The sequence below is a fragment of the Vitis riparia genome, chromosome 14, assembly GCF_004353265.1.
Source record: "Vitis riparia cultivar Riparia Gloire de Montpellier isolate 1030 chromosome 14, EGFV_Vit.rip_1.0, whole genome shotgun sequence".
Taxonomy (NCBI): domain Eukaryota; kingdom Viridiplantae; phylum Streptophyta; class Magnoliopsida; order Vitales; family Vitaceae; genus Vitis; species Vitis riparia.
In genome coordinates, this window is record NC_048444.1 from 726,636 (window position 1) to 753,313 (window position 26,678).

General features: G+C 35.1%; 3 protein-coding genes across 9 annotated transcripts; 2 read left to right on the plus strand and 1 right to left on the minus strand.

Moving 5' to 3' along the window:
- Positions 1-1,384: 1,384 nt before the first annotated feature.
- On the minus strand, positions 1,385-7,835 carry LOC117930967 (beta-1,3-galactosyltransferase GALT1-like). 5 transcript variants are annotated; one of them, XM_034851791.1, is made up of 9 exons: positions 7,615-7,709; positions 6,480-6,914; positions 5,779-6,307; positions 4,338-4,573; positions 3,962-4,243; positions 3,629-3,757; positions 3,381-3,560; positions 2,928-3,035; positions 1,385-2,123 (listed from the first exon to the last, which is right to left on the minus strand). In XM_034851791.1, exons 2-9 carry the CDS (start codon positions 6,528-6,530, stop codon positions 1,911-1,913), a joined length of 1,728 nt encoding a protein of 575 aa, XP_034707682.1. In that variant the 5' UTR covers positions 6,531-6,914; positions 7,615-7,709; the 3' UTR covers positions 1,385-1,910. The 5 variants fall into 5 exon arrangements, with proteins under 5 accessions (XP_034707682.1, XP_034707683.1, XP_034707681.1 ...); XM_034851792.1 differs by having other exon boundaries at positions 5,779-5,952; positions 6,148-6,914; XM_034851790.1 differs by lacking the exon at positions 7,615-7,709 and adding an exon at positions 7,717-7,835 and having other exon boundaries at positions 5,779-6,914.
- Positions 7,836-8,337: 502 nt separating this feature from the next.
- On the plus strand, positions 8,338-16,953 carry LOC117930858 (malate dehydrogenase, chloroplastic-like). Of its 2 annotated transcripts, none has more exons than XM_034851617.1 (2): positions 8,338-8,443; positions 15,444-16,953. In XM_034851617.1, exon 2 carries the CDS (start codon positions 15,452-15,454, stop codon positions 16,691-16,693), a length of 1,242 nt encoding a protein of 413 aa, XP_034707508.1. In that variant the 5' UTR covers positions 8,338-8,443; positions 15,444-15,451; the 3' UTR covers positions 16,694-16,953. The 2 variants fall into 2 exon arrangements, with proteins under 2 accessions (XP_034707508.1, XP_034707509.1); XM_034851618.1 differs by lacking the exon at positions 8,338-8,443 and adding an exon at positions 13,238-13,790.
- Positions 16,954-23,044: 6,091 nt separating this feature from the next.
- On the plus strand, positions 23,045-24,919 carry LOC117931094 (protein FEZ-like). Of its 2 annotated transcripts, none has more exons than XM_034851960.1 (3): positions 23,045-23,500; positions 23,585-23,889; positions 23,990-24,919. In XM_034851960.1, the coding sequence occupies exons 1-3, from the start codon at positions 23,317-23,319 to the stop codon at positions 24,674-24,676; spliced, it is 1,176 nt and encodes a 391-aa protein (XP_034707851.1). In that variant the 5' UTR covers positions 23,045-23,316; the 3' UTR covers positions 24,677-24,919. The 2 variants fall into 2 exon arrangements, with proteins under 2 accessions (XP_034707851.1, XP_034707852.1); XM_034851961.1 differs by having other exon boundaries at positions 23,588-23,889; positions 23,990-24,917.
- Positions 24,920-26,678: the final 1,759 nt, after the last annotated feature.

A 26,678-nucleotide genomic window follows, 5' to 3' on the forward strand; every position in this document is an offset into this window, starting at 1 on the left:
TAAAATGTAGTAAATAATTAATTATTTATTCATCAACAATATTTATGATTAAAATATTTAAAATTGATAAATAAAATTTTTTATGTTATTTTATTTAATATATAAAAATAATTTATATGTACTAAATAATACATACATTAGCATTATTTTACAATATATTTTATAAATATTTTCTTAGTTTCTTTTACAACTACAATTAAATTTTTTAATAAAAATTGTTATTTTTAAAATAACTCATATAAAAAATAAAAAAATATATATATTTATAATACATGTAATTTAGGTTGCTAACAATCCCCCCATTTTGACAATTTTGTAATAAAATAATAATTATATAAGCTTTACAATACTCTAAAATAGGAAAAAATGTATGAACCATGATAGATAACTAAAGTCACAATCCAAAGATCATGATGTGATAAATAATCAAATATAACTGCAACCATAATCAAAATAAACCATCAAGAACATCAATGCAAAACATCATCCCCACATGTATCATTCTCCTCTATGAAGAATATGGGAAGCCATAAATAGCAAAATATGCAAAATAAGAAATATCATAGATAAATGAAAATGATGTCTAAAATACATCTATATATATCCTTTTAAATAGACAAGTATTAAAGTTATAAGGGCACATTTCTATTGTTTCTTTCCCTTCTACAGAAAATTTAAAAATTACCAAATAATTTTCCCAAGTCAAATCACTAAAACATAAAATTATGAAAGACCCATCTTTCCAATTCACCACATTTGCATCCCACCTTTGTATGGAAGTGGGGTTTCCCAATACTCCTCTGTACATCCTCCCAACTGAAAATGGCTGCAACTACTACAATAGTGTTCTTGCTTTTGAAGATTATCCAATAATCCAAGCACTCAGAAATGTGAACAATGTTGGAAAATTTTTATATGGGCTAACATTAATTAAATAATTTGTATTTGCAAAAACGGGTTAATGGATAGTCTATTCTATAATGGACCCAATTAACTAGTGATCATATTTTGGATTAGGTTTTGCATCTTTTGAGTAGAATCTCAGTTGAGTGGCAAGTGTAGGTTATGGGTCTCGTTGAAGCCCACTATGGGAGGGCCCAATGAGAATCCAATTTGAGTTATGCTAAGTCCCCCTCTCTAATCTAGATAAAAAGGGTTTTCTGTTTTCCCATAGAGTCACCATAGCTATTATCAAGATCATAGAGAGGAAGACTTGGTTGCAACAATCAATCACGGTTTTTTATCATGGCTCAAACAGGTATGTTCTTTATAGTAATTTCCTATTGTTAGTATCCTTTAATCATGTATGATTAATCTATGTGATTATGTAAATATTTTTACATGAACAAATCACAAAAACATAGAATCAGGAAACACCCATCTGCCAGCCTACCACATTAGTCATTTTACATACCACTCTTGATAAAAATGGGGTTCTCCGATGGCCACACAAAACCAAAAAATGGACTTGAAGATCCAGGTATATTCAATATTGAGGCTGTAGCCCCCACATTACAGTGACCTTTTTGACAGAAGAAACAGTAGAATTATGAATCAAAGAATGTTATAGAATGTCATACAGCATAACTGCTTCCTTCCTATGGATTACGCCCTATACAAACAACTCTCTTTTCCTCCAAGTTATGCTGGGATCACTCAAACCATAATAAATCCAACATCTAGTAAGCCAACCACTGGCCCCTTACTATTTGCAAGTACATCTGGTATCGGTTCATATATCTACAAGATAAAAAATATATATGGCTAAGGATTGAACTAATGTCTCTACTTGTTCAGCTTGGTTACTTTGAGTTTCTGCATGGTGTGTTTTGTCTCAGTTTCTGTTTGAAGAACTCTAGTTAACCTTCAATTCAATGCCCAAGGCCCAGTAAAGCTATATAACTACCAGCTTAACGATTCCCACAGCATTTAGGTCCGTTTCCTAGTTGCAGCTTCTGCCACAGGCAGAGCATTTCGCGGGGGCTTTGGTAGTGGGCAACAACGTACCCATCGTTGCACCCCTCATTATAGACCCTCACTTCTTTAATGTAACTAACCTCCATTCCCCCCTTCTTCATCTCTGCTATCCAGATCCCCATTGCTACATCTTCCAGCTTGAACATCTGCACACATATAATCTCGTTGTCAAGCAAAATTGTTGGTTCACCAACATGCCTTTTAGTACTTTGAACAATTATAAAATTCTTATTTAATCATCACTATAAAATTCAATTGCAAGTGATAAATGTTTCCCAAAGTACGTTTTTGCCTGCTTTTTCTTGTTTTGCCAAAGAACTTTAGAAATTATTTAATAAATAGGGAAAACGAATATAGTGAAGAGAAATTCGATGCAAGCCATGTCATAGTATGTTGGGAACTCAAAAAAATAACACTCCCCCATAAAATGAGCTGAGGCAAATAAGGATATTGAGATGGATAATTGACAAGAAGAGAAGATAGAGGAAGACATAAATGTAGCTGTTAGAAGCTAAATGTAGCACTAGAAGACAGGATGAGAGAGTTGGTAAAGATAGTTTAGCCATGTGCACAAGAAACTAATGATTGCACTGGTAAGGAGTGGCTTAAGTTCGAGACACTGTAAGAACAAGAGATAGCTGGGAAAATTCAGGGGTCTCAGTTTGGAGAAAAAAACATGATGGATATCCACTTACTAAAATGAAGCCTCTATGACATCGAACCTCAACATTAAGAGATAAACGAGCACAATCTTAAAACTACTATTCCATTTGGGGGCAACATAAGATCCTTAGCTAAACCCAATCTCCTGACTAAAATGGATAATCCTCTACAACACATGGAGGACAGTGAGCATTGCAAAAAATCTTCAGCAAAAAAATGAAAAAAAAAAAGGAAGCAACAAGTCATGGATTTCAAAAACCAAAAGATAGCAGATATAATTAACATACCTTTAAACGACCTTCTTTGTGTCTCTTGTACACTGTTTTTGCTATGTCATTTGACACCACGTAACCAGGACCATGTGCCCAAGGTGGATAAGTTTCTCCAGCCCATTCCTTCAAAAATAAAAAAAGAGTTGTTTTATTCAACTGATTCAATCCAACTGCATTTCACTAATAATAAATGACAATAATGACCATGAAGATGATAAACATTGCATTATTCCAACTGTTTGGCAGTGGTAACGAAAGTCCTATCTTGCCTATCAAAAGTCAAATAATTATTATGTTTATGCATATCCTTGTCGCATTCTGTCTTAATTGAACTTGCAGTAGGTCATCCCTTTACTTTCGAGATTCTTAATACATTTGAAGAATTTTGTTTTCATTCAATCAAGTAGTTTTCTTATACTTCTAAATCCAATAATGAGAAATTAAAAGTTGCACTGGAGTGAGAACTACCTCAGGGCTGATGTACCATTTACTGTCAGGACTACGATGAGGTCGGGCATCAGAGTTAATAAGACCATACAGCAACCCATGAGTCACTTTGGTCCTCTTTAAAGAAGCAAGCACTTCATCCACACGAACAAATGAATCATCATCTGTTTTCATCACATACTTGGCCGAAACAGCTTCAGTCTGTTAAAAAGAGGAAATGAGCACATATGATAAAATTTCTTTGTCACCAGAAGGAAGTGGAAAATTACCCCAAAGATGCAAATTGCTATGGTCTTCCAGGTTATAAGACTGTAATAGTCAACAAAAGGCATCAGCTGAATGTCTCCGTATGTCTGCACCTCCTTCCAGAGTTCCTCATTCACCATCTGGTTTTTATGCTGCAGCAAAGTGCAAATTTCAGACAAATGTTTCAACTAATATTCAGGAGAAACCTGAGACAAAAAGGTAGCAAAAACTTCTGTATGATTTACAGTAGCTGGTATTACACAAAGGCCTAATGGAACATTCTTCCAAACGAGAAACACTGATGATAAGGATGAGAAAAAATTTGGTGATATAAGAAACATACAAACGAAACCTACCAGACCAACAAAAAAGCGCACGGCAACTGCCCCTGACCTCACTGCCAAATACTGCATCCATGTCCTCCGAACAGCCATCCTACGCTTGAAATTGTTGGCTGTAGAAAAGACACCAATGAAGAGATCCACTGGCTGTCGAGGTGGAACTGGAACTGATCTCAGTGTTTCCAGATCAACAATGTGTTCAAGATCTTCTGATGTGGGTAAACCACTGGCCACTACAGAGATCAACTTTATGTCTCCAGATATCCTTACTTCACTGACAAGCCATGGCTCCAAACTCTGAGAACATCACATGCCAAGAAAGTAAGTTGAGAAACAAAAGCATTTTCCCTCAGGTGGAGAAGCAACTTAAGTGGGAAACAGGAATTGTTACCTCACGGTAAGCAAAGGATGTTGTGTGCTTTCCATCAACTGTCATCTGAATCCCTTCTTCTCCTACCCTAAGTGTCATAACAGATAGATACCCTTGCTTAAATGGAAAGTACCGCCTGGCTCTAGCTCTGTTCCATGCCAAGGTTGAGTGTGTAGAAATCTTTGGAGATTCACTAGCTGTCAACTTGTTGCTATCATTTTTACCCACCATCTCATTGCACTTGATCAAATCATCCACTGTTTATGATGCAAACAGGAAGATGGTAACTTTTAGCATCATCACATATATACATATAATGGAGCTGTCCAAGTTATACAGATACAGGAAAGTGTACATGAAACAGTTTTCAGGGATTGTATTTCTGCCTACGTTTTCCTTATAAATCATCTAGCAACCTTTTCTTTCAGCAGTTAGGGTGTTTTTGTCGAGGGGAATGTGTGTCTCACATATCCAAAGTACACACAAACTGAAAATTTTTAAGTGAAACAGTTCATGAGGATAGTATTTTTTATCAGAAGTTCATAAGGATAGTATTCTCCCTGTATTTTCCTTTCAAATCATTTTATTTTTCCTTCCAGCAATCATGATGTTGTTTGTCGAGGTGATTGTACGTATTCCAGCAATGTTTATAAATTGAACCCCATAATTTCCTATTCTTGACTTTCTGGTCAGAATCTTTTTATTGTCAAATTTTACATTGGACTTGAAGCAGAGTTGGTTTTTCTGTTTATTCAAGATCAGGCTAGTGAATATCTCTAATTTATATCTCTTGCACCCTTATCAGTGTCATTTGTATTTTGCCAATAGGCAAAATATCGAGTTGGAAATAAAATAAATAATAGAACATTTTTTCTATTTTTAAGTATACCATCCAGATATAACTGTTAATTACATGGGGTAGGGGCCAGAGGTGGGTTCTACATGATGTTTGTGCACATCATGTTGATGGCGGCAGAAAAGGAAGCAGAGATGGTACTGTGGGCAAACCAATAGGGGATGTATTGATTCTTTACTAAATTATCTGAGAAAAATTCACATAATATGCTTTAGTAACAACTTTCCCATGAACTATTTATTAAAAGAGAAACCAAGAATACCCTCAAAACAGGCAGAATGTTGGAAAAGGATTTTCTAAGCATGGATGAAAAAATGGAAAAAACCAACCACAGTACGCTAAACCTTTTCTTTTGAATGTAATGAATGGGAATGAAGGGTGAGTTGAAGTTTCCCATCATAGAGTTAAGTATAGTGTAAACAAGTGATGAGAAACAAAGAACACAAATAATAACCAATGAAAAGAAAGATGGAAAAATAGTACCCCTTCAGCATCAATATAATTATAAACAAATGCATGCCATTGAGTAACAAAATATGATATACCATTATAATTCATGTACAGCCTTACAAATCTAAAAGCACAGCATATCACAGGTATTGATACCTGTCTTATTACTGCTGGGAACTTTTGAGGGGCACCTCTCCTCTTCACCCCAATCATGAGCTGCAGTCCATGTGTTTTGGACAATGACAGGGTCCTCAGTTATCTTATCGCCATGAAGTCGAACATTGTAGTGCAAAATAATGGAAGGATCTGGCTCCCCTGGATGTGGTTCACCTGTTAAGTCAATCCGAAAATTACCAAGAAGGCCATTTGGAATGCCAATAATAGTGACTGAAGATCCCTGAACAAGGCCACATGGGATTCGTAATTTATAACTGTTGTCACCCAATTCTGTGGCATTCATTTTATTAAGAAAATGGGGACACTGTTTCTCCTTTGATCGAGCAAGCGAGCTTTCATTTGTATCACCTTGTTGTTCCTTCTCAACAGAAACCATAAGGTTAACCCATGCAGCCCCAGCTTCTCTGATAGCTTCTAATGCATTAGGCAAGCCCCGAGAATGATTAGTCAAGTGTTTCATACAGTTCCATGTCTGTAAAGAACTTAGCACTTCACTTGAGAAATTTCTCTGCGAAAATAGGCCAGAAAATGTATCAGGGGATACAGATTTATTGGAATTTTCGGGATTTTGAACTGCAGGTGGAGCCCGAGGTTGAACCCATTCAAGAGGATTAGATACATTGAAGATAAATGAACTTTGAATTGGCTCAAACCCAATTGGACTTTTCATTACACCATACCTCAAAACCAGCAACATAAAAAAGGAGCCAACCAAAAGACCTCCAGCACATTTCTTCATTTTCTCCGGTACCACTCTACATCCAACTATTATAAGCCTAAATTCCCAGGTATTCAAATCTAAAACTGAAATCCCAGAACCTTCTTATCTGCTCAAATGCCTATTACCATCTGAAATTATATTCTCTCTGAAGTGAAAGCTAAAAACTAGAAGCATTTGGAGGAAATGCAGGACAAGTCTGGAGCAAGAGACTCTTCTGCTAGGCTATTCCAACCAAAAAATTTTCATACATCTCCAATCTATTAGTCAGCTGCGTGATCAATTGATCCATTTTCAATAACAATACCACTAGGAAAGCACTTCAACAACCAACCATAGGGAAGGGCTTCCATACAAAACTGTAAACCCCAATCAAATAATCAAACAACCCTTCACCCTGTGAAGATTAAGCAGAAAGGAAACAAAAAAATTTCAGATAAAACATAGATGAACTGATGAAGATGCGCAGAAAATACATGGCCAGCAATATTACTAGCAAAAGTAAGCATAAATAGTTTTGTAGAAAAGAAATTCTATAAACTATCTAGTTTAAATTGGAGCATCCAAGTATAGATATTCCATATTTGGTCATACAAGACCTTCATTCAATTGGGAAAATTAATAAGCAATCAATGATAACCTCTGAAAAAAAAAATACAGGATAATAATTCAATCAACTTTGGACAATCTACAAAAAATCCTACAACAATCTAACATTCCACAAACCCAAAATACAAAACAAAATCAAAATGGAAAACCATATTAACCAGGAAACTCCAGCTCCATTAACTGAAACTCAAAACCAGATTATCCATGCAATTCAATCCTCAACCTCCCAGTTCTTGGAGAAATCACCCAAACCCGCCAACAAAAATCACACAAACATACCAACAAACTCTAAAAAAAATCCTCAAACCAACTCCAACATAGAAAAGATAAATCCACCGCTAATGTTAGCAAAAACAAAACGATCAACAAAGCCCAGAAGCAAAGATTCAAAAACTGAAACAAATCACAGAGACCCAGAGAAGAACGACCTCAAATCACCTAAAAACAATCAAAATTCCAAGAAAATAATACGGATACCGGCTGCATACCTGAGGATGGACGACCAGAGGGCAGGATGAAAATATGAAAAGAAAACGAACAAAAAAAATATATATATGTGGGCATAATAAAAAAACAAGTTTGAATAATACAAATTTGACGGGTGTAGCTCGTGGAATTCGAGAAAACGAAAAGGAAGGCTGGAGCAGTGTTATTGGATGTTTGAAACTTTGAACTTGAAGGCTACGCCAGAGCTTTTAGCTGTTGGAGGCGAGCAACTGTCTTCATTTTTGCTTTATTCTTAGTCTTTTGCTTTGACTGTGACTCCACAATCCATGTTTCGCTGAAGTTGCCTTACCGAACGGCGTCGTTTTAAATTTCTTCCGCATGCCGCATGCCGCCTCCGCTAGATTGACCAGTCAACTTGACGCGTGGATTATGGTTAGTTCATAATAAAAGCGATATTATATCTTTCTTGTTTTTTTTTTTTCACATTTTGAAATATTCTATTTAACTCAAAATTATAATTGGGTGTGTTATTTGTAGAATGGCCCCTGACCAAGTCCAGTCCAGTGGGCAATAGGTAAAAATCTACATACCGAGTCCAGTGGGCCCCCAACGAAGTCGGGCTCCACATAAGAGCCCAGCCCAGGCCACCTGACGACGCCTTGCTGTCATTTCAAAATGGCAGCACGTTTGCAAGGGGAGCAATCACAACCGTCAAAAAATGGACGGCCGAGACTTGGCGGATGGAAAAGGCACCATTTCGGTAGATTCGGTGACACTGCGACGGTACTTTCAGAGTATAAAAGGCCTCACCGCTTTTCTTGGACGATAGGGCAAAGAGAGCTAACAGACCACGAATATCCGAAGCTTGAGGTAGATGTGTTTTTTTTCTCCTTTTTTTCTCCCTTTATCTCTCTATTTTAAAGTTTGGTTGCCGAGAAAATACTGGAAAATAAATGAAAGAAGTGGACATTGATGTACTGAATGCGGTGTTTTGTTTTATTTTTAATTTTTATTTCATTTTTCAAGTTTTTGGTTTGGTGGTCTGGATTGAAATTTGGATAGCTCATGTAGCTGTGTAATGAAGGTTTGAGTGAAGATTTTGTGTAATGAAGAGTCGAAAGGTTTAAGTCTTAATTTCATTTGCTTTCCTGCACTTTCTCAGCAGCCAAAACAGGGCTTTTTGTTGTTGGAGGTTTTTTTTTTCTTTTTTTTAAATCTGTGTGTGCAATTTTGATTTGTGAGCTTGATTCAGATCTTGAGGCTCTCGAATCTGTGATTTGTAATTTTTGTTTCAGTCATTTCTGGCCAAGTTTGTGAAATGCATGCATGGATTCAGTTCAGTTTGTGTATTTATTTTATGCAATTGTGATGATTTTCTCTAAGACCAGTTTGATTGGTGAGTTTGGGAGAAGATTGTTGTATCATTAAAATAATTTGTTCGAGTATGCGTCGTCGGCATCAACTCTGATGTTTAGTCTTAGACAGTGATGTAGAGATACGGTTTGGGACTTGGGAATCAATTACATAGTGATTATAGTTAGGTGTAATGTTTCAATGATTATGACCATACGCAATGTTTTCAAATCTGATATAAATGTTGTAAAGTTCATCAGTATTTCAGAGAGTATCAAGTATATTAATTATTTCTCTCAATGGGACCACTAGACACAAAAGGACGTTGGTCTTTGGCTGTTAGAAAATCTATTGTAAATGGATTCCTTATATGTTCATTCTCCCTCTCTTCCATATACATACAGGAGAGCATTAGAAGCTCACTGGCTCATGCATATGGGGAAGCAAAAATCAATCAGGATATTTTAGCAAGTGCTCATGTTGAAACAACAAATTTTGCAAAGTCCAAACTAGTTTATCTGAGAGTGATGATTGAATGGTTCATTGGCTAGAGAAAAACCAAAAGGAGCTTGAGTAGTGACAATTGAAAAACCAATGGTGAAACTAAGCATGCGGATAAAAAGGTCAACTATAGAATAAGAGATGGGTTGAAGGTAGAAATGGTGCATTTGCCCCTTTGTGTTGGGATGTAATAGGCCTCTGCCCTTTTGGCATTTGGTGGATAAATATTGAGTATTTGATGTTACTATATTTTTTTAGTACCTTATCCAACTTTCCATCTAAGCATTTTTAGATATGTTGAACTTGTTTATGCCATAGCATGTAGCTTCAGGTATATGCAACAGAAGAAGCAGCCATTGGTGAATCTCAGTATTTTAGGCCTTCTCCACTACTCTGGGATGAAACTAGTGTAAACTCAATAATAGGAAAGACAGGTAAGAATAGGAAAAACAGGTAAGGCCAAGAGCAGGGATGTGATGAAGGTTTAGAGTTGTTGTTTTTTATTCTAAACCCATCATGGACGATTAACTAGTGTAGGGGTGAATTGATTCAATTGTATTTTATACTCCTAGTTTTCTTTCAGCAAGGACTGCCTGCCCTTCATATTCTTTTTAATGATTAACCAATGAATCTTGTTGCTTCTGATAAAAAAATAAATAAAACTTTGAATTTGTAAGGTCTGTCCAGTAAGAGGAATGATGTTTGTGTAGAATGATTCCAGATTTATTTCATTTTATTTTATTTTGGTTCATTCATAAAAAATCATAGTTGAAGCTGTGTTGAGGCATTGCAGGAAGGAGAAAAATGTCAAACACTCAGAAAACCCCACAGAAACCGAGAACTCACCTCCTGTTTATTATCCTTTGCCTCCATCTATATACAGAAGTATATACTATACACGGAGTCTAACTGATTCCTAATATTCAACATTTATACATGGTAAGCCAATCTGTACAACTAATATTGATAGAGTCCTAAATTATATAACTTCCTAAATTGTATACGGTAACATTAACATCCCCCCTCAAATTGATGTTGGTAAGTCAACCAACAACAATTTGCCAACAAGAAATTGATGTCGTTGTCGAGTCAAAGCTTTGGTGAAGACATCAGCCACTTGGAGATTAGAAAAGATGTGAGGAAGAGATATCACCCGACTTTCTGAGGTGTCTCGAATAGAATGGCAATTAACCTCAATGTGCTTGGTGTGTTCATGGAAAACGGGATTGGTGGCAATCTAAATAGCACTAGTATTATCATGAAGAGGGGTAGAAGTAGTCTGAGGAAACCCAAGCTCCTCAAGAAGACCGCGTAGCCATACAATTTCAGAACAAGCAGTAGACATGGCATGATACTTGGCCTCAGTAGAGGATTTAGAAACACGATCTTCTTTCATACATCTCCAAGAAATTAAGGCATCACCTAAAAACATACACCAACCCGTAGTAGATTGATGTGTATCTGGACACCCAGCCTAATCAGCATCACTATAGGCAACAAGTTGAAGAGAGGAACCAGTAGGAAAAAACAACCCACGAGTAGGTGAACCTCGAAGATAGCGAATGATGCGTCGAACTGCAGCAAGATGGAGATGCCGAGGAGAAGACATAAACTGACTAACCTGATGAACAACATAGGAGATATCAGGTCGAGTAGCGGTCAAGTAGATAAGGCTCCCAACCAGGCGCCGTAGAGATTAGGATCATCCAGAAGGTCCCTTTCATCTTTCCTGTATTTGACATTTACCTCCATAGGAGTGTCAACAGAGGAAGTGTCCTTCAAACCAACCCAAGTGATAAGATCTTGAATATACTTATGTTGGTTCACGAAAATACCACTGGGCCAATGATGAACTTCCAATCCTAAGAAGTATGTGAGTTGTCCAAGATCTTTCATATGGAAAGTTGTATGTAACAGCCGCTGAAGCTTAGTAATCAAACCACAGTCAGTGCCAATAATGATAATATCATCCACATAAACCAAGAGAAGGACTATACCCGACACAGACATGTGGAAGAAGAGGGAAGAATCATACTGACTTTGGGTAAAACTAAAGGAAAGAATTGTACTGCGAAACTTCTCAAACCAAGCCTGGGGTGCCTTCTTGAGCCCATACAAAGAACGTTTGAACTTACAGACATCATGAGGAGAAGAATTAGTCATACCAATGGGAAGCTTCATGTAAATCTCTTCTTGGAGATCACCATGAAGAAAAACATTCTTCACATCCATCTGATGCAATTGCCATGACTGTGAAGTGGCAAGAGCTAAGATGGTTCGAACCATGGTCATTTTGGCAACAGGAGCAAATGTCTCCTCATAATCAACCCCATATTCCTGCTTGTTACCCAAAGCTACGAGGCGAGCTTTGTACCGGTCCAAAGAGCCGTCAGAACGAAGTTTTACAGAGAAAACTCATTTACTCCCAATAGGTTTGACTATAGGAGGACAAGGAACAATATCCCAAGTATGATTCTCCTCAAGTGCTTGAAGTTCTGCTTACATTGCATTTCGCCAACACTCATGTTCCATGGCCTGTTTGTAGCAATAGGGAATAAAAATAGTGGATAAAGTAGCAACAAAAGAGATAGGAGAGAAGAATCCATACCAATCAGGGGGTTGAGAAAGACGAGTAGACCGACGAAGAGCGGTGGAAGCAAGAGCAAGATCAGGCGTCGGGTCAAGATAGGAAGAGGGCATAAAGGAAGTGGAACCGGACTCATGTTGACTACGTCTTTCATACACAAAACCAGGTTTGAACCTTTCCACAATTGTTGGGGATTCAGAAAAACTAGGCAGAAGAGATACAGATGCAGATGGCAGCTCAACATGAGATGGAAAGAAATATTGATTTTCAAAGAAAATCACATTCCAGGAAACTCGCATACGACGAGCATGGGAATCATAACAAACATGACCCTTGTGAGGGATAGCATAACCAAGAAAAGCACACTTAACAGACTGAGCAGTAAGTTTATGTCATTCATGAGTAGGGAGATGCACAAAACAAACACAACCAAATGTACGAAGATCAGAATATAAAGGAGAATGACCAAACAACTTAGAGAGAGGAGAAACATGATTTAACATAGGAGAGGGTAAGCGATTGATCAAATGAACCGCAGTAGAAAGTGCTTCACACCAAAAACAAAGAGGAACAGATGAGTCCAGTAAAAGAGTTCTTACCACATCAAGAAGGTGGTGATTTTTCCTCTCAGCAACACCGTTTTGCTGTGGTGTCGAAGGATAAGAATGCTGAGAGATGATCCTTTTGCTTTGAAGAAAGTCCTGAAACTCATTAGACATGTATTCGCCGCCAGAATCAGAGCGCAAGACCTTGATGCTGGCAGAGAATTGAGTCTCAATAAGTGCAAAAAAGCGCTTAAAGACTGAAAAAACTTCAGCCTTAGCCCGGAGGAAGTAAACCCAAGTAAAATGACTAAAGTCATCAATGAAAGTAACAAAGTACTTGTAATGTGCATGAGAAACAATAGGTGCAATCCCCCAAACATCACTATGAATAATATCAAAACATTGTGAGGCACGAGATGCAAGATGAGGAAAAGGTAGAACTTTACTTTTGCCAAGTTTGCATGACGTACAATCGAAAGAAAGATCAAGAGAAGAACATGTTTTATTTCCCAATAATCCAGAATTAAACGAAGTACATTAGAGTTGGGGTGGCCAAGACATCTATGCCACATCTTATGTCCAAAACCATCAACATTACATGCAAAGGAAAGTAAAGGAAAACTAGGAATAATAGTGGAAGGAAACATGAAGAGGAAAGAGTCATCCCACTTTAGAGTGATCTTTGATGCCAAACGTTGATTGGTAGAAGATTCTCTGATGCCTCGGTTCAGAGTGATCTCAAGCATTGGTCATTCAAGGTCGTTCCTGGTCCTGGTTCTGGTGACAAACCCAAGATCTCAGTCACCTCGGTTCAACTTGAAGAACACTGTTGTTACAGTGCCTGCCTACTTCAATGACTCTCAGCGTCAAGCCACCAAGGATGCGGGAGTTATTGCCGGCCTCAACGTGATGCGTATCATCAATGACCCAACAGCTATCGAGATACACCCCTCAAACGCAGCTATTGAAGGGATCGAAACCCAAAAAAACACTCACGGCAATCCCCAAAAAAACCACAAATCACCAACAGGAAGTGCTGAAACCTCCAAGAAGCACGAACTCCACTCAGAAGGCACCAAAACCTCGGTCTGATACCATGTCAAACACTCAGAAAACCCCACAGAAATCGAGAACTCACCTCCTGTTTATTATCCTTTGCCTCCATCTATATACAGAAGTATATGCTATACACGGAGTCTAACTGATTCCTAATATTCAGCATCTATACATGGTAAGTCAATCTGTACAACTAATATTGATAGAGTCCTAATGCAGTTAATATTGATAGAGTCGTAAATTATATAACTTCCTAAATTGTATACGGTAACATTAACAAAAAAGTGATGCCAAAATGTTTCTATCATTGATATTCAAATTCAATTTATATGCTATCATGGTTCAGTCAAATGAACATGTAAAAGGTTCCAGGCTCAAGTTTCAGCAAGGACCAAAAGAGGAAAAAAAAAACTATCAATATGAGTGCATGTGTGTGTGTGTGTGTAAAATGGTTGACCAATCCTGGATGATTGTTGTACTCTCAAGTCTGTACTCTTTGTTGCCTTTCATTTTGTATGATTTGTTTGACCGATAGTCATATGCAATGAAGTTGCACAATTTTTGTAAAGCAGAAGCAGAAAATTAAGATGTATGACATGATATAGTAGGTTGTTTGAAAGTGAATTTGATAATTTGGGTTCTCTATGGGTTCATTCATCTAATCTTTTAGACTGCTTCAGACCTGAAAAAATATGCTGGTGGAGAGCATCAGCATGAACATGCTGATGAGCAACTTAGACATCAGTTTTTCTCTCAAGAGAGAAGGCTGGGGTTTCTGGTGATGCATAACTTTTGTGGGAAGGGCAACCTTTCATACCCACACTTTCCTAGGACTAGTTAACTCAACCTTAGGCTAGGTGATTATAACCATCTTGCTAGGGTCAGAGAGTATTCTCAGTGGTCCCGTGCTCACAATCAAGTGTGCTAAGTTGCTAAATCAAACATGGAGTTACAGATATTCATTCTGAGGTCTCTCTTTTGTATAAAGTGATAGCTCTTGGGACTTTGAACTTCCTGTGCCTTTGTCTAGTCTGTTGGACGAGTTAATGGCAGCAATGCCCCCCTAGCATCTTAGGTCCTTGTCTGTGGGTCAAATACTCTTGATGTTGCTGCCCAAAGATTGGTATTGGGCATGGGCTTAGGCTTCATATATGGCCCTTGGGTTGCATCAATGTGAAAGTTCAAGAAATTTAAGCCCAGGAATATCTAGTGTGTAAAATAAAGAAATCCGTGTATGGGTTAGAGTAGGAATCTAATTATTGTGCATTAGCTTGCATCAAATCTAGTTGTGCACTGTAATAGCCATATACTCTGTTATTTTCTCTTTGATTTTTGACTCTGTACATTCCTTTACTACTATGATTTATTTTAAAATGCAAGAATGGGCTTTCTTCTGCTGGCTGAATCAACTTAATTGTTGTGCATTGTAATTTTTGTATTTTGGTGCCATAAAAATATCTAGTGTTGAGAAACTATGGCCTTGTCAATAAATTCTGAATTGGTTTGTGTCAATGGAGCACAACAAAACTATCTCAAGTGAGGTGTCATTTTGATGCATTTACTTATGGATCATAGTATTGTGGACAAAAATGTGTTTATTAGGTGTAGTTTGTGAGGATGATATTAACATAAATGTTTGAAAGTTTGGAAGGTTTTTGGCAAGTGTGGTGCTATCATTATCTTTATATTTGAAGTTTTAAATGTAGTTTCTATGGATTTTATTGATCTAGTAGATCAAGTTATTGGCCAACCAGTTTCTCTGTTTTCTTTAACTTCAAATGTGTGTTTTACTTCATTCACCTAATAAATAAAAGTTGCCTCTTATCAGATTGCAAGATGGCAGCAACATCAACAGCAAATTTTTTTACCACATCAACTGCTTCATGCAACTCCAAGCCATGTATGGTTTTGAAATCAAAGCCATTTGGTTTGCGATTCAACTCTCCTAACTATCTTAGGAATTTCAGTGGTCTCAAGGCAGCACCATCTGTAAGCTGTGAATCCGAGTCCTCTTTTTTGGGCAAGGAAAGTACTGCTGCTCTCAGAGATTCTTTTGCACCCAAAGCTGTAAAGCAAAACGGTGACTCCATCACTCGTTTTCAGCCTCGTGCTTCATCTTTCAAAGTGGCCATTCTTGGAGCTGCTGGAGGGATTGGTCAACCCTTAGCACTTCTCATCAAGATGTCTCCATTGGTCTCTACTCTGCATCTGTATGATATAGCAAATGTCAAAGGAGTCACGGCTGATCTCAGTCACTGCAATACCCCCTCTCAGGTTCTGGGTTTCACAGGAGCAGCTGAATTACCCAATTCTTTGAAAGGTGTAGATGTGGTTGTCATTCCAGCCGGGGTTCCAAGAAAACCGGGAATGACCCGTGATGACCTCTTTAACATCAATGCCAACATAGTGAAGGATTTGGTCGAGGCTGTTGCTGATACCTGCCCTGATGCCTTCATTCACATCATCAGCAACCCAGTCAATTCAACAGTTCCAATTGCTGCTGAAGTTCTGAAGCAGAAGGGTGTCTATGATCCGAAGAAGCTATTTGGTGTTACAACTCTGGATGTCGTTAGGGCAAACACATTTGTAGCACAGAGGAAGAATCTGAAACTCATTGATGTTGATGTCCCAGTGGTGGGCGGACATGCTGGGATCACTATTCTACCACTCCTGTCAAAGACAAAACCGTCAGTGAGTTTCACTGATGAAGAAGTGGAAGAGTTGACTGTGAGGATCCAGAATGCTGGGACTGAAGTTGTGGAGGCAAAGGCAGGTGCAGGCTCTGCAACACTGTCTATGGCATATGCTGCTGCCAGATTTGTCGAGTCATCTCTCCGTGCTCTGGACGGAGATTCAGATGTGTATGAATGCTCATACGTGCAGTCAGAGCTGACCGAACTCCCTTTCTTTGCATCCAGAATTAAGCTCGGAAAAAAGGGGGTTGAAGCTGTGATACCCTCTGACCTCCAAGGACTGACTGAGTACGAAGCTAAGGCCTTGGAGGCTCTTAAGCCAGAGTTGAAGGCCAGCATCGAGAAGGGCATAGCATTTGCTAATAAGCAGCCAGTGACTGCTTGAGGCTTGCAGTTGTGGTGGACCAAGGTCGAACAATGAAGGAAAGATGTTGCCCATCCATTTTTGTCACTGGTTTCAGTTTTGTAGGGTAGAAGATTAAGGCATAGCTTTATATTGAGTGGCATTTTTCCTTATACCTGAAAATTCAGATTCGGGAACAGAGTTATGGTGTAATTTATAAAACCATTCTGGCCCTGCATTACCTTTCCAACCTTCAGCCCATTTCAAATGGTATTGATAATTTATACCATTTTCACCCAAAATCTGCTCATTTTCTTCTCCCTGTAGAGGTGAGTTGTGAATTGGCGAGCTATTCCTGTTGCCCCCTGCTCATGCAGCCATTCTCAGGGTTTTAAAATTAGTCAATAGTTTTTACTTGAATTTCTCATAGCAAATAGCCAAAGACTTTACCATGTAGTTTTCTCTTGATGATTCGCATTAACATCTGCTTGAGAAAAACCTAAAAGATAGGAGCACTTTTTGGCCATGTGATTTCAAAAACAATTTTCTATTTTTGAAAACTAACCGTGTCTTAAAAATTTTATAATTTTTTGAAACCGGTTTTCAAAATAAAAATAAAAATAGTTAAGTTAAATATAAATATACATGTTAAAAAAATTTTATTTAATATTGTAAGGAGATAAAAAGGGGAAGGTATTCTTTGCTGACATTTGGACTAAATGATGCAAAACAATGACAAGTTTCAAACAACTCGGTCAGAATTCAGTCTCAAAGGAAAACTATAAGGAAAAGGAAAGTGTGGGAAAAATAGAGGGAAAAGTAAGGGTTATCTTTGTAACCGTTGTTTAAAAAAAAGAAAAGAGAAAAAGAAAGAGTACCTGAAAAAATTATATATTTAATAGATTTTTGAAAATTTGTTAAAAAATAAGTTGTTTTTTAAAATAAATTTGAGGTATTTTAAGATTTTTTTAATAGATATTTTGATAATAATTAAAATACAAAAAATGTTTTGCATACTTTTACATTATCTAAAAGAATGGAGAAAATAGTTGTTTCATATTTAAATTCTCAAATGAAATCTTACTCATAAAAAATCTTGAAATATTATTATAAAAAAAAAAGTTATAAATTTAAATTTGATTGTTTTTATATTTTTTTATATTAATCTTTTTTGTTTTTTCTCTTTGCCCCACCATTTTCGATCATGCAAACAGAATCAAGGTAAGTTGGAAAGTAGAATTGGATATCAAACTCTAACCAATGGTATCATGTCTCTTAAGATACCAATAGTCTGAATGATTCCTTTTGATAATTTTAATTAGTCAATTCTTCAAATCATGGTTGGATTTGAAAAATCCCCTGAATGGGGTCTGAATTAAAGCACACCACCAACATAATTTAAAGCTTAAAAACAACAATAAAATAAATTAAAATAAATTAAATTAAATTATGATTAGTAATGAGACCTCAAGTTTGTTTTGGTCTTGTCCTTTGCTCTTTGTTTCAATGCTTCAAAGGGCAAAAACACCCATATTGGAATCTCAAACCTCACCATCAATTTGAAACCTACCCATTTCCAATAATCTATTCACTTGGATTTCCACCCTCCGCCTGACCTCAACCGTATAGCCAATTTTCATGGTATTGGATTTAAATTTAATTAAGATGAAAGCCCACCCATGATTGATTTTTAAGAACAATATTTATAGGCTCAAGATAGCTACTTGGGGTTTCTCTAATCACCTCACATAAGATAAGGTTTGAATAGTAAATCATCATTAAGGAAATAGGAGGATTAGGGTTGCTTTCAAAGATCGCAACATCGAAAGCGAGATTTATTGACGTATAATGTAATTGTTTAATATAAAGTTGATGTCAATTGCTAATTAATTATTAATTATCAGATATTGTTGATTAATGAAGATGTTATTGTTGACTTCTATCTTGAAAACAAGATTTCTTTTGTCTTAATCAATTCTAAAGTATTAGTATTGTTGAGCGTGTCGAGGAACCGGACCTACCCTAGGTTACTTAAAAGGATAGCTTATTCGTTCAAGGGCTCCTAATCTAATATCAAAAATATAAGTTTAGATCGGTTTAAACCCGTTTGGTTAATAAAAACATGATAAACTATTAATAAATTTGTATCCATGAGATTAAATTATATCATTACTATTTTTAGTTTATTATAACACAAAAAATCATCTCTTTTTATTCTTTTCATCACTCTTTATTATATGGGTATAAAAACGTAATTGAACTAACAAAATCCTTTTATTTACGTCAATTTGTTTATATATTTTACTCTTAGGGGGTGTTTAATACGTCGGAATAGGGAATGGAAATAATATTTTGTTTCCTTTCCTATTTCTTAGTGGAATAGAATGAATTTGATGATTCCATTTCTAGCATTTGGATGAACTTAGGAATGCAAGATTGGAATGATTATTTGTTTCCATTCCAATGTTTGATAATAATAGGAATGGAAATGAAAAAGAAATAAATTTACAATAATATCCTTACATATAATTTAATTTTTTTTTTTTTTACTTTTATTTTTAAAAAATAAAATTTGAGAGGTTTTTGTTATTAAATAATAAGACTAAAAAATATATATATACTCAATAAATAAAAAATTAACCAAAAAAAATCGTATAACCCTAATGCACAAATATTCAATTATTATTTTTATTAAAAATTTGAATAATTTGTCATGCTTAAGTAGTTATAAAATTATATTTTTCAAAAAAAAATTATTTATTATAATATTTAAATTCTCAAAGCTAGCAAATGTTTTTCCTATTTTCAAAAGAGGAAATAAAAGAATTCAAATTTATTCTAATTTTCAACAAGTATCATATCCGATAAAATCCATAACCTTAAAAAATTTTAAATATTCGTTTTTTTTTATCAAAATTTTAAATAATTTGTCATGCAAAAAAAGCTATAGAATTATATTTTACTAAGAAAAAAAAAAGAAAAAAAAAATAAGAAGTGGATGATGAATGGATAGACCTTTACAAAGAAGATAAACATCGGGTTTGAAAAACAAGATAAGAGGGTAAAATAATAATTTAGGTTATTTTATATTATCAAATAGGTTTAATGAATCAGAATACCACCTACTTTTAATGAATGCAAATCCGACTCATAAGTTGGATTTGATTTCTGCCGGAATAATTTTTTATTTCATTTCCGCCTTCTTAACATTTATCCAAACATAGGAATAAGGGAGAAAAGGAATGAGACGTCTATTCCCACTTCCTATTCTCGTGTACCAAACACCCCCTTAAGGGATAACTCATTAAAGGAATGAAATCTTTGACACTTTGGAAAACTAACCCTTCATCATTTTTCAACATAAAAAATATAAATTTTTGATAAAAATGTCTTTTTTTCTTGTAAAAGTAACAATTTCTTTTAAAACATGCATATAAATAATAAAAATGTTGAAAAGTATTTATATCAAAAATGGGTTACTCTTCAAGTTCAATAATAGGGGAGGTTAGTTTTACAAATTTAATAATGTTTTCTTCCTTTTCCGATCTATTAATCCTATTTTTAATCACTTGTCACGGGTAAACTAAGAATACAATAAAAATGGGATTATTTTAATGACCTTTAATGACCTCTTGGCTTTAACTACAAAATAAAGTAAAAATATGATCCTAAATGACTTTTTGCATAAATTAAAATAAAAATTATATGAGAAGTAATATTTTTTATCTTTTATATTATTTTTTTAAAATTATTTATTTATTTAGTAAAAATAGTCAAATAATTACAATTTAAAAAGAAAAAAAAAACTAAGAAAAATTTATTGATTTCTCAACAACCATAAATTTTTTTTATCTAAAGGTGATAGAAAAATGAATATTTTATTGTTGCTTAGCATACGTAGCTCAAGAATAAATTAGCTTACCCGCCAATAATTCTCTAAATTTTATGAAATACCTTCTTAGAATTCATCATCACAAATTCAAAGGAGACGAAGGAGACGAATTAAATACCATTTCCAAATTTCCAAACTTGTGGAAATCTTCAAAGTTCAAAACCCTCCATGGAAAAAATGGGCACAGAAATTTTAGCTACAAAGGAATTTGCGTGCATATTTTAACAAAACCATTTGAAAATTAGAACCATTTACCATTAACCAATGACTCTCATGAGGATTTGGACCATTGGAAAAATGAAATTTTCACTGAGAAAGAGGTGTGGGAAAATGCTTAAACTTGACCAGTTTCTCAACTTGTGTTGGATGCATGGACTCCAAAGCCCTAGGCCAACCAAGCAACAGACAAAATGGGTTTCAAACGAGGGCCCTCCATTTGGGAAATTTCACTAATTTTGGAGTCCCCCGATTGGGGATTTGACCCATTTATTATTGGTTTAATGCCTTGTTTTCAAAGAAGGAGACATGGGGGTTAGCAAACTTATGCAGATGCATATATTTTAGTTAAAAGTTTAGGGGCATTTTAGTGGTTTGGAAAGACAAAATTGCCCATGGCTTGTATGGGGTGAAATAATGGTGGGCATGGGTAGTGATGTCTTTTTGCATATCACGTGGTTTTGAGAAAGTAGTAGCCCTAATCCCAATCCTTATGACTTAAAACCCGAATTTTGAAATTTGAGGATTTTGTAGTTCGATGCTTGCAAAATCTAAGGAATTGACTCATGCTTCATCAAAAAATTTATGATAAAAATGTGATGCTTCCTCTTTAAGAAGAATGATAGCGAATGATATTAAAATAAAATACCATGATTTATTTCTGAATTGTTTTTAAAAATAGTTTTTAGGTTTAAATTAAATATATATATATTTTTAATTCAGAAAACATGGCTGACAAGTTTATAATAGAAAATAATTTATTGAGAAAATAAGTTATTTTTTAAAATAAATTTGAGATGTTCTTAGTTTATTTTTTTATATTATATTAAATAATAATTGAAAATATGAAAAATACTTTGAAACGTTTATATGGTATATAAGTATATTGTATAGAAAAATTGTTTTTTAAAAGATTTCCCAAAAACCTAAATATTATGACTAAATGGTAACTTGTTACCCTAAAAAGTTGGATGACATATCCTAGTTTTTAAATCCTAAATTTGTCACCAATACTAATTATTGAAGTGTTTACGGCATATTACATGATGTTATGATAGAATCAAGGTTGAAATATTTGAATATGCCTACCAAGAAGTGAAAAAATAAAAAATAAAAAATCTCAACTACCATGACATCGGTGACATGAATTCAATAATGTTAGGGTTATTAAACTTGGCACTTTGGAAAATGGAAGCTTCATGGTTTCAACTGAAATTCAAACCTTTCTCATTACCAAAATTTTAGGTGTTGAAATTTCACTACACCAAAATTCCAATATCATTAATTAAATTAAATATTTGATAACGAAAGAAAAAAAAATTATTTGACCCTTATTCTTTTATTTTGCCAGTCTTCATCATGCGTAGTCATACTTTTTCTATCTTGCTTATATTTTTCATATTGTTGATCATATTATTTTTACCTTAATCATATTTTTATTTTACATGTATATAATTTAAAGTGAATAAAGTATCTTAGTAAAATACCAAAAAGTATAATGTGATGTTAAAAATTAGTCCTTTTAATTTATTGTTACATCATTAAATTATAAACCCATACCCTTCTTGCCAAAACAATCAAGTGGACAAATATATATATATATATATATATATATATATATATATATATATATATATATATATATATATTATGATTTACTTCTTCAAAATGTGAATACGGGGTTCTCTCATTAGGGTACCCCGAAAGAGAGGTGGTTGTGGGGGTCCTTTTGAAGGGTCCAAATGATTATTGAAGAGGGTCCAAAATGTCCACTCTGACAGGTCACGTGTTCATATGTAACAGAAAGAATGAGGAATAGAAGCTCTGAGAGGAATGGAATAGAAATGGCATTTTTATATTCTAGGGATACTAAACTGAATTTTTTTTTCTTTTTGCTTTTTTCCTCCAAAGGGGTCTGTGAGGAATTTGCAGAGAATCTCTACGTTGATTGAATATAGATTTGAGCTTTCTCCATGTCTTGGGAAAATGGTCTGTGCATAGGTTACAAAAAACAATTCAAAGAAACATTATTTTAAGGGCAAGAAACTATGACATGGGAGCTAGCTTTGTCACTTGACTTGTCTTCATTTGAGGAAGAGATCAAAAGAGATGTATTCGTGAGAAGTGTGAATAGATTTTCAATGAAAATCCCCAAAAACTGCTGATTTGTAGTTTCTTGGAGTCCTTAAATTTGATTTAAACAAACCCCAAATGGATGCCAAAGGAGGAGGAGGAGAAGCAGGCAGCCCTGAGCTCCATTGAAAACTGCACTCCCTTGTAGCTAGCTGTTCTTCACAGAGCTTTCCTTCACCTGCTCTCATAAAGTCATCGTGATCTTCGCTGATAAACACTCCCCCTTACAGCCACCATAAAACCCGGCTCAAGCTGCGCAGTCAAGCCCCTTATCAGGAGGCATATAATGGCTTTGAATCAAGTGAATTGTAATTTCCATTGATGGGTTGGTGTTAGTTTTCCAAAAGCTCACTCCCATATCAGTTTAGAGAGTCCATTGATTCTGATTCCTAACCGGGTTTGAGGAGATCAGGGAAGAAGAGGGATGATGGATGAGAGGAATGATACTGATAAAATGGATGATGTCATGCTGCCTGGCTTCAGGTTTCATCCCACAGATGAGGAGCTTGTGGGGTTCTACCTAAAGAGGAAGATTCAGCAGAGGTCTCTGCCGATTGAGCTGATAAAGCAGGTGGATATCTACAAATATGATCCATGGGATCTTCCAAGTAAGATACCAACATAAACAAATCTTCTGGTTTCCTTTTATATTCAACTGTTGTTTCAATCTTTGGTTGTTGGGTTTCTGCAAGAAGAGCTGGCGACCACAGGGGAGAAGGAGTGGTATTTCTACTGCCCAAGAGACAGAAAATACAGAAACAGTGCTAGACCCAACAGGGTGACTGGAGCTGGATTTTGGAAGGCCACTGGCACTGACCGCCCCATCTACTCCTCTGATGGCACCAGGTGTATTGGACTGAAGAAATCCCTCGTCTTCTATAGAGGCAGAGCTGCTAAAGGGATCAAAACTGACTGGATGATGCATGAGTTCAGGCTTCCTTCTCTTGGAGACTCAGCCCCACCCAAGAAGTTCTTGGATAAAAGCCTTCCTCCAAATGTAAGTTTTTCAGTCTTCCACAAACCTTTTTTTTCCTGTACTTCTTTTCAACATGGATTGAATCTTTTTCTCTTTTTTTTTTCTCTCCATGAATGAACAGGATTCATGGGCAATTTGCAGGATCTTCAAGAAAACCAACTCCATGGCACAGAGGGCTCTCTCCCACTCTTGGGTCTCTCCCCCATTTCCTGCAACGGCTATGACAGCTGATATACTCTCCCAAGGTGCCCACTGCACACAGTTCAGTTCAGAGAACATCTCTTGCACAACTGAAAATGGATCATCCATAGACTTATGCTGCAATAATGATTTACAGCAGGCTTCACCTGCTAGCTTCTCAGCTCTAGATATTCCCTCTTACAAAGCCATTAACCCAGCTGCCTGCAAGCCATCTATGTTCCCCATCCCAAATGCAGGAGACCTCCAGAACAGCTCCATGTTTTTGCCTCTTGAAGTTCCAGGATCATCCCCTGGGCTTTTGAATCTTCCCCTGGGCTCCGACAGCATCGACTTTGGAGGGCCACAGCAGCAATTCAATGGCTTCTCAATCAGTTTACCAGAGGAACTGCAAGGAAACATCCACACTGGAGAAGAAGACACAGGCTTCAGGAAGAGCGCAAGTGCAGGACAGGCTAATAATCCATGTGGGAACATTCGCTCTATTGGATTTCCTTTCAGCTTGCCTTCAAATGTTGCTGATCCATGGAAGCTTAATCTCCCATGGGACTCTCCTCCATGTCCCAGTGAGATGTCCACAAGTTATTCCACAAACAAAGGCTATACATAATAACCAAAATGCTGTGTTAGAAGGAAAATGTTCTGTCCTGTTCTCCAAAGTGCTTCTTTGAATTGCTTCTCAAATCAAACTCAATTGTATGCAATGTATTTCTTTGTATTTTATCCATTCGAAGAAGCAAATCGGAAAAGCTGTCATGAAGTCATGGCAGTCTGTTTCCGGTCTACTGTACAGTTTCCTATATTTCAACCTCACATGTTTGCTGTATATATGGTTTGTTTCAATTATTCAAGCGATTTTCAGAGGGAAAAAGAAAAGGCGTAAAACAGTTTCTTGTTCTTTAGAGCGTACTAAGAGCCCGTTGGGCAATGCTTCTAGCTGAAGTATTTTCATTAAAAGTGTTTTCCTTTACAGTATTTCTAGGAAAAAAAAAAAAAGGCTTTTACGAGAATATAAAAAAGTAATTTTAATTGTATAAGTATAAAAATATTTTTAATATTAATAAATTACTAAAAATTACATTTATTATAAAATGAAAATATTATGATAAATCAAAAACTTTTATTACAAAAAAAATTATATAAACATTTATATTATTAAAAAAACTCAAAAAATTATTTTTATTAAAGGGAAGTGAAAGAAGAAAAGAAGAGTGACAAGGAAAATGAGAGTGAAAAGAAAGAGGATGTGGGAAAAGGGTATTTTAGAAATATATGAAAAAAATTTAAGTGTTTTTTAAAAATAAAACACCTCCTAAGTACTTCTTTAAAATACACTTAAAATGTTCTTCTAAATTTTTTTAAGTATTTTTCAAAATATCACTAAACATCTATTTTTTTTATCTTAAAAAACATTTTAAAAGTATTTTTAGGACTAAAAACACTTTTAAAAAATATTGTCACACGGGCTTTAAAACATATTTCACAAACTTTTACTACAAAACAAATTTTTCAGAATTTGTTAAAAAAACATGTTTTGTAGAATAATTTAAGTTGTTTTCAGGTTTTTTTTATTTAGTGGTCTCAATAACAACAAATGAAAATATGAAGATTTCCTAAAAAAAATTTGTATATATTGTATATAAATATATAATTCTTTCACAAATAATAAGCTAAAAAACTATTTTTTATATTTGAATTCTGAAATAAAATTTTGCTTTTTAAAAGAATTAATAATATGTTTTTAAGAATTATTCTTAAAAACCATTTTTAAAAACATTATGGAAAGAGTAATGGGTATCACTTGATAAAATGCTTGGGGGTTTTCATGCCATCTCATATATGGCTGTGGGAGATCGGAGGTATGAAAGCGGTGAATTTCAACCCTGGGATTGATTTGGAGCCCATGAAACTTCACTCCTGTAATGAAAATTCTCAAGAAGCCAATTCTGATCAGGAATATTAGTCAGAATGATATTGATGTAGGCCCTAGAAAAATTAGTTATGATGTGAAGTAGTTGAATGTTCCCGATAGTTTAAAAAATAGTCAATTCCTTACATTTAAATCAAATCTTAATAATTTCAAATTTTTTATTTTAAAAAAATGCAATTTCGCTCTATTTTAAATTTTTAATTGAATTCAAGAAAGCATCTTTTACAATCATTGTTTTCTGGTTTATATATTGGATGAATAGTATCAAATATAATTTTTTAAAAAAATATATCATTCATCAACAATGAAAGATTGACAATATTCTTCCCTAATCTAAAGCTCATATTTCACAAATTATTTAAAAAAAACATATTTTCTAATTTAAAATATCATTAAAAAAACCCAATTTAAAAAGCCTTCTTGCCGACCTTTTACCCATTACTAAATCATTTTTAAAAATCATTTTTCTTTATAAATATATATATATATATATATACATAAAATAAAAGTAATTCAAAAGAATCTCAAATAAATCCAAACCAATCTAAAATAAAAATAAGGTAAAAATGAAGGTGAATTACAAATACTAGACCCATGGGGGCCCAGCAGACCATTATCAAGAGGGTCCAAAGAGCTCTATTTGTTTTCACTACTCATGTACACATTATGTAAGAGAATTATC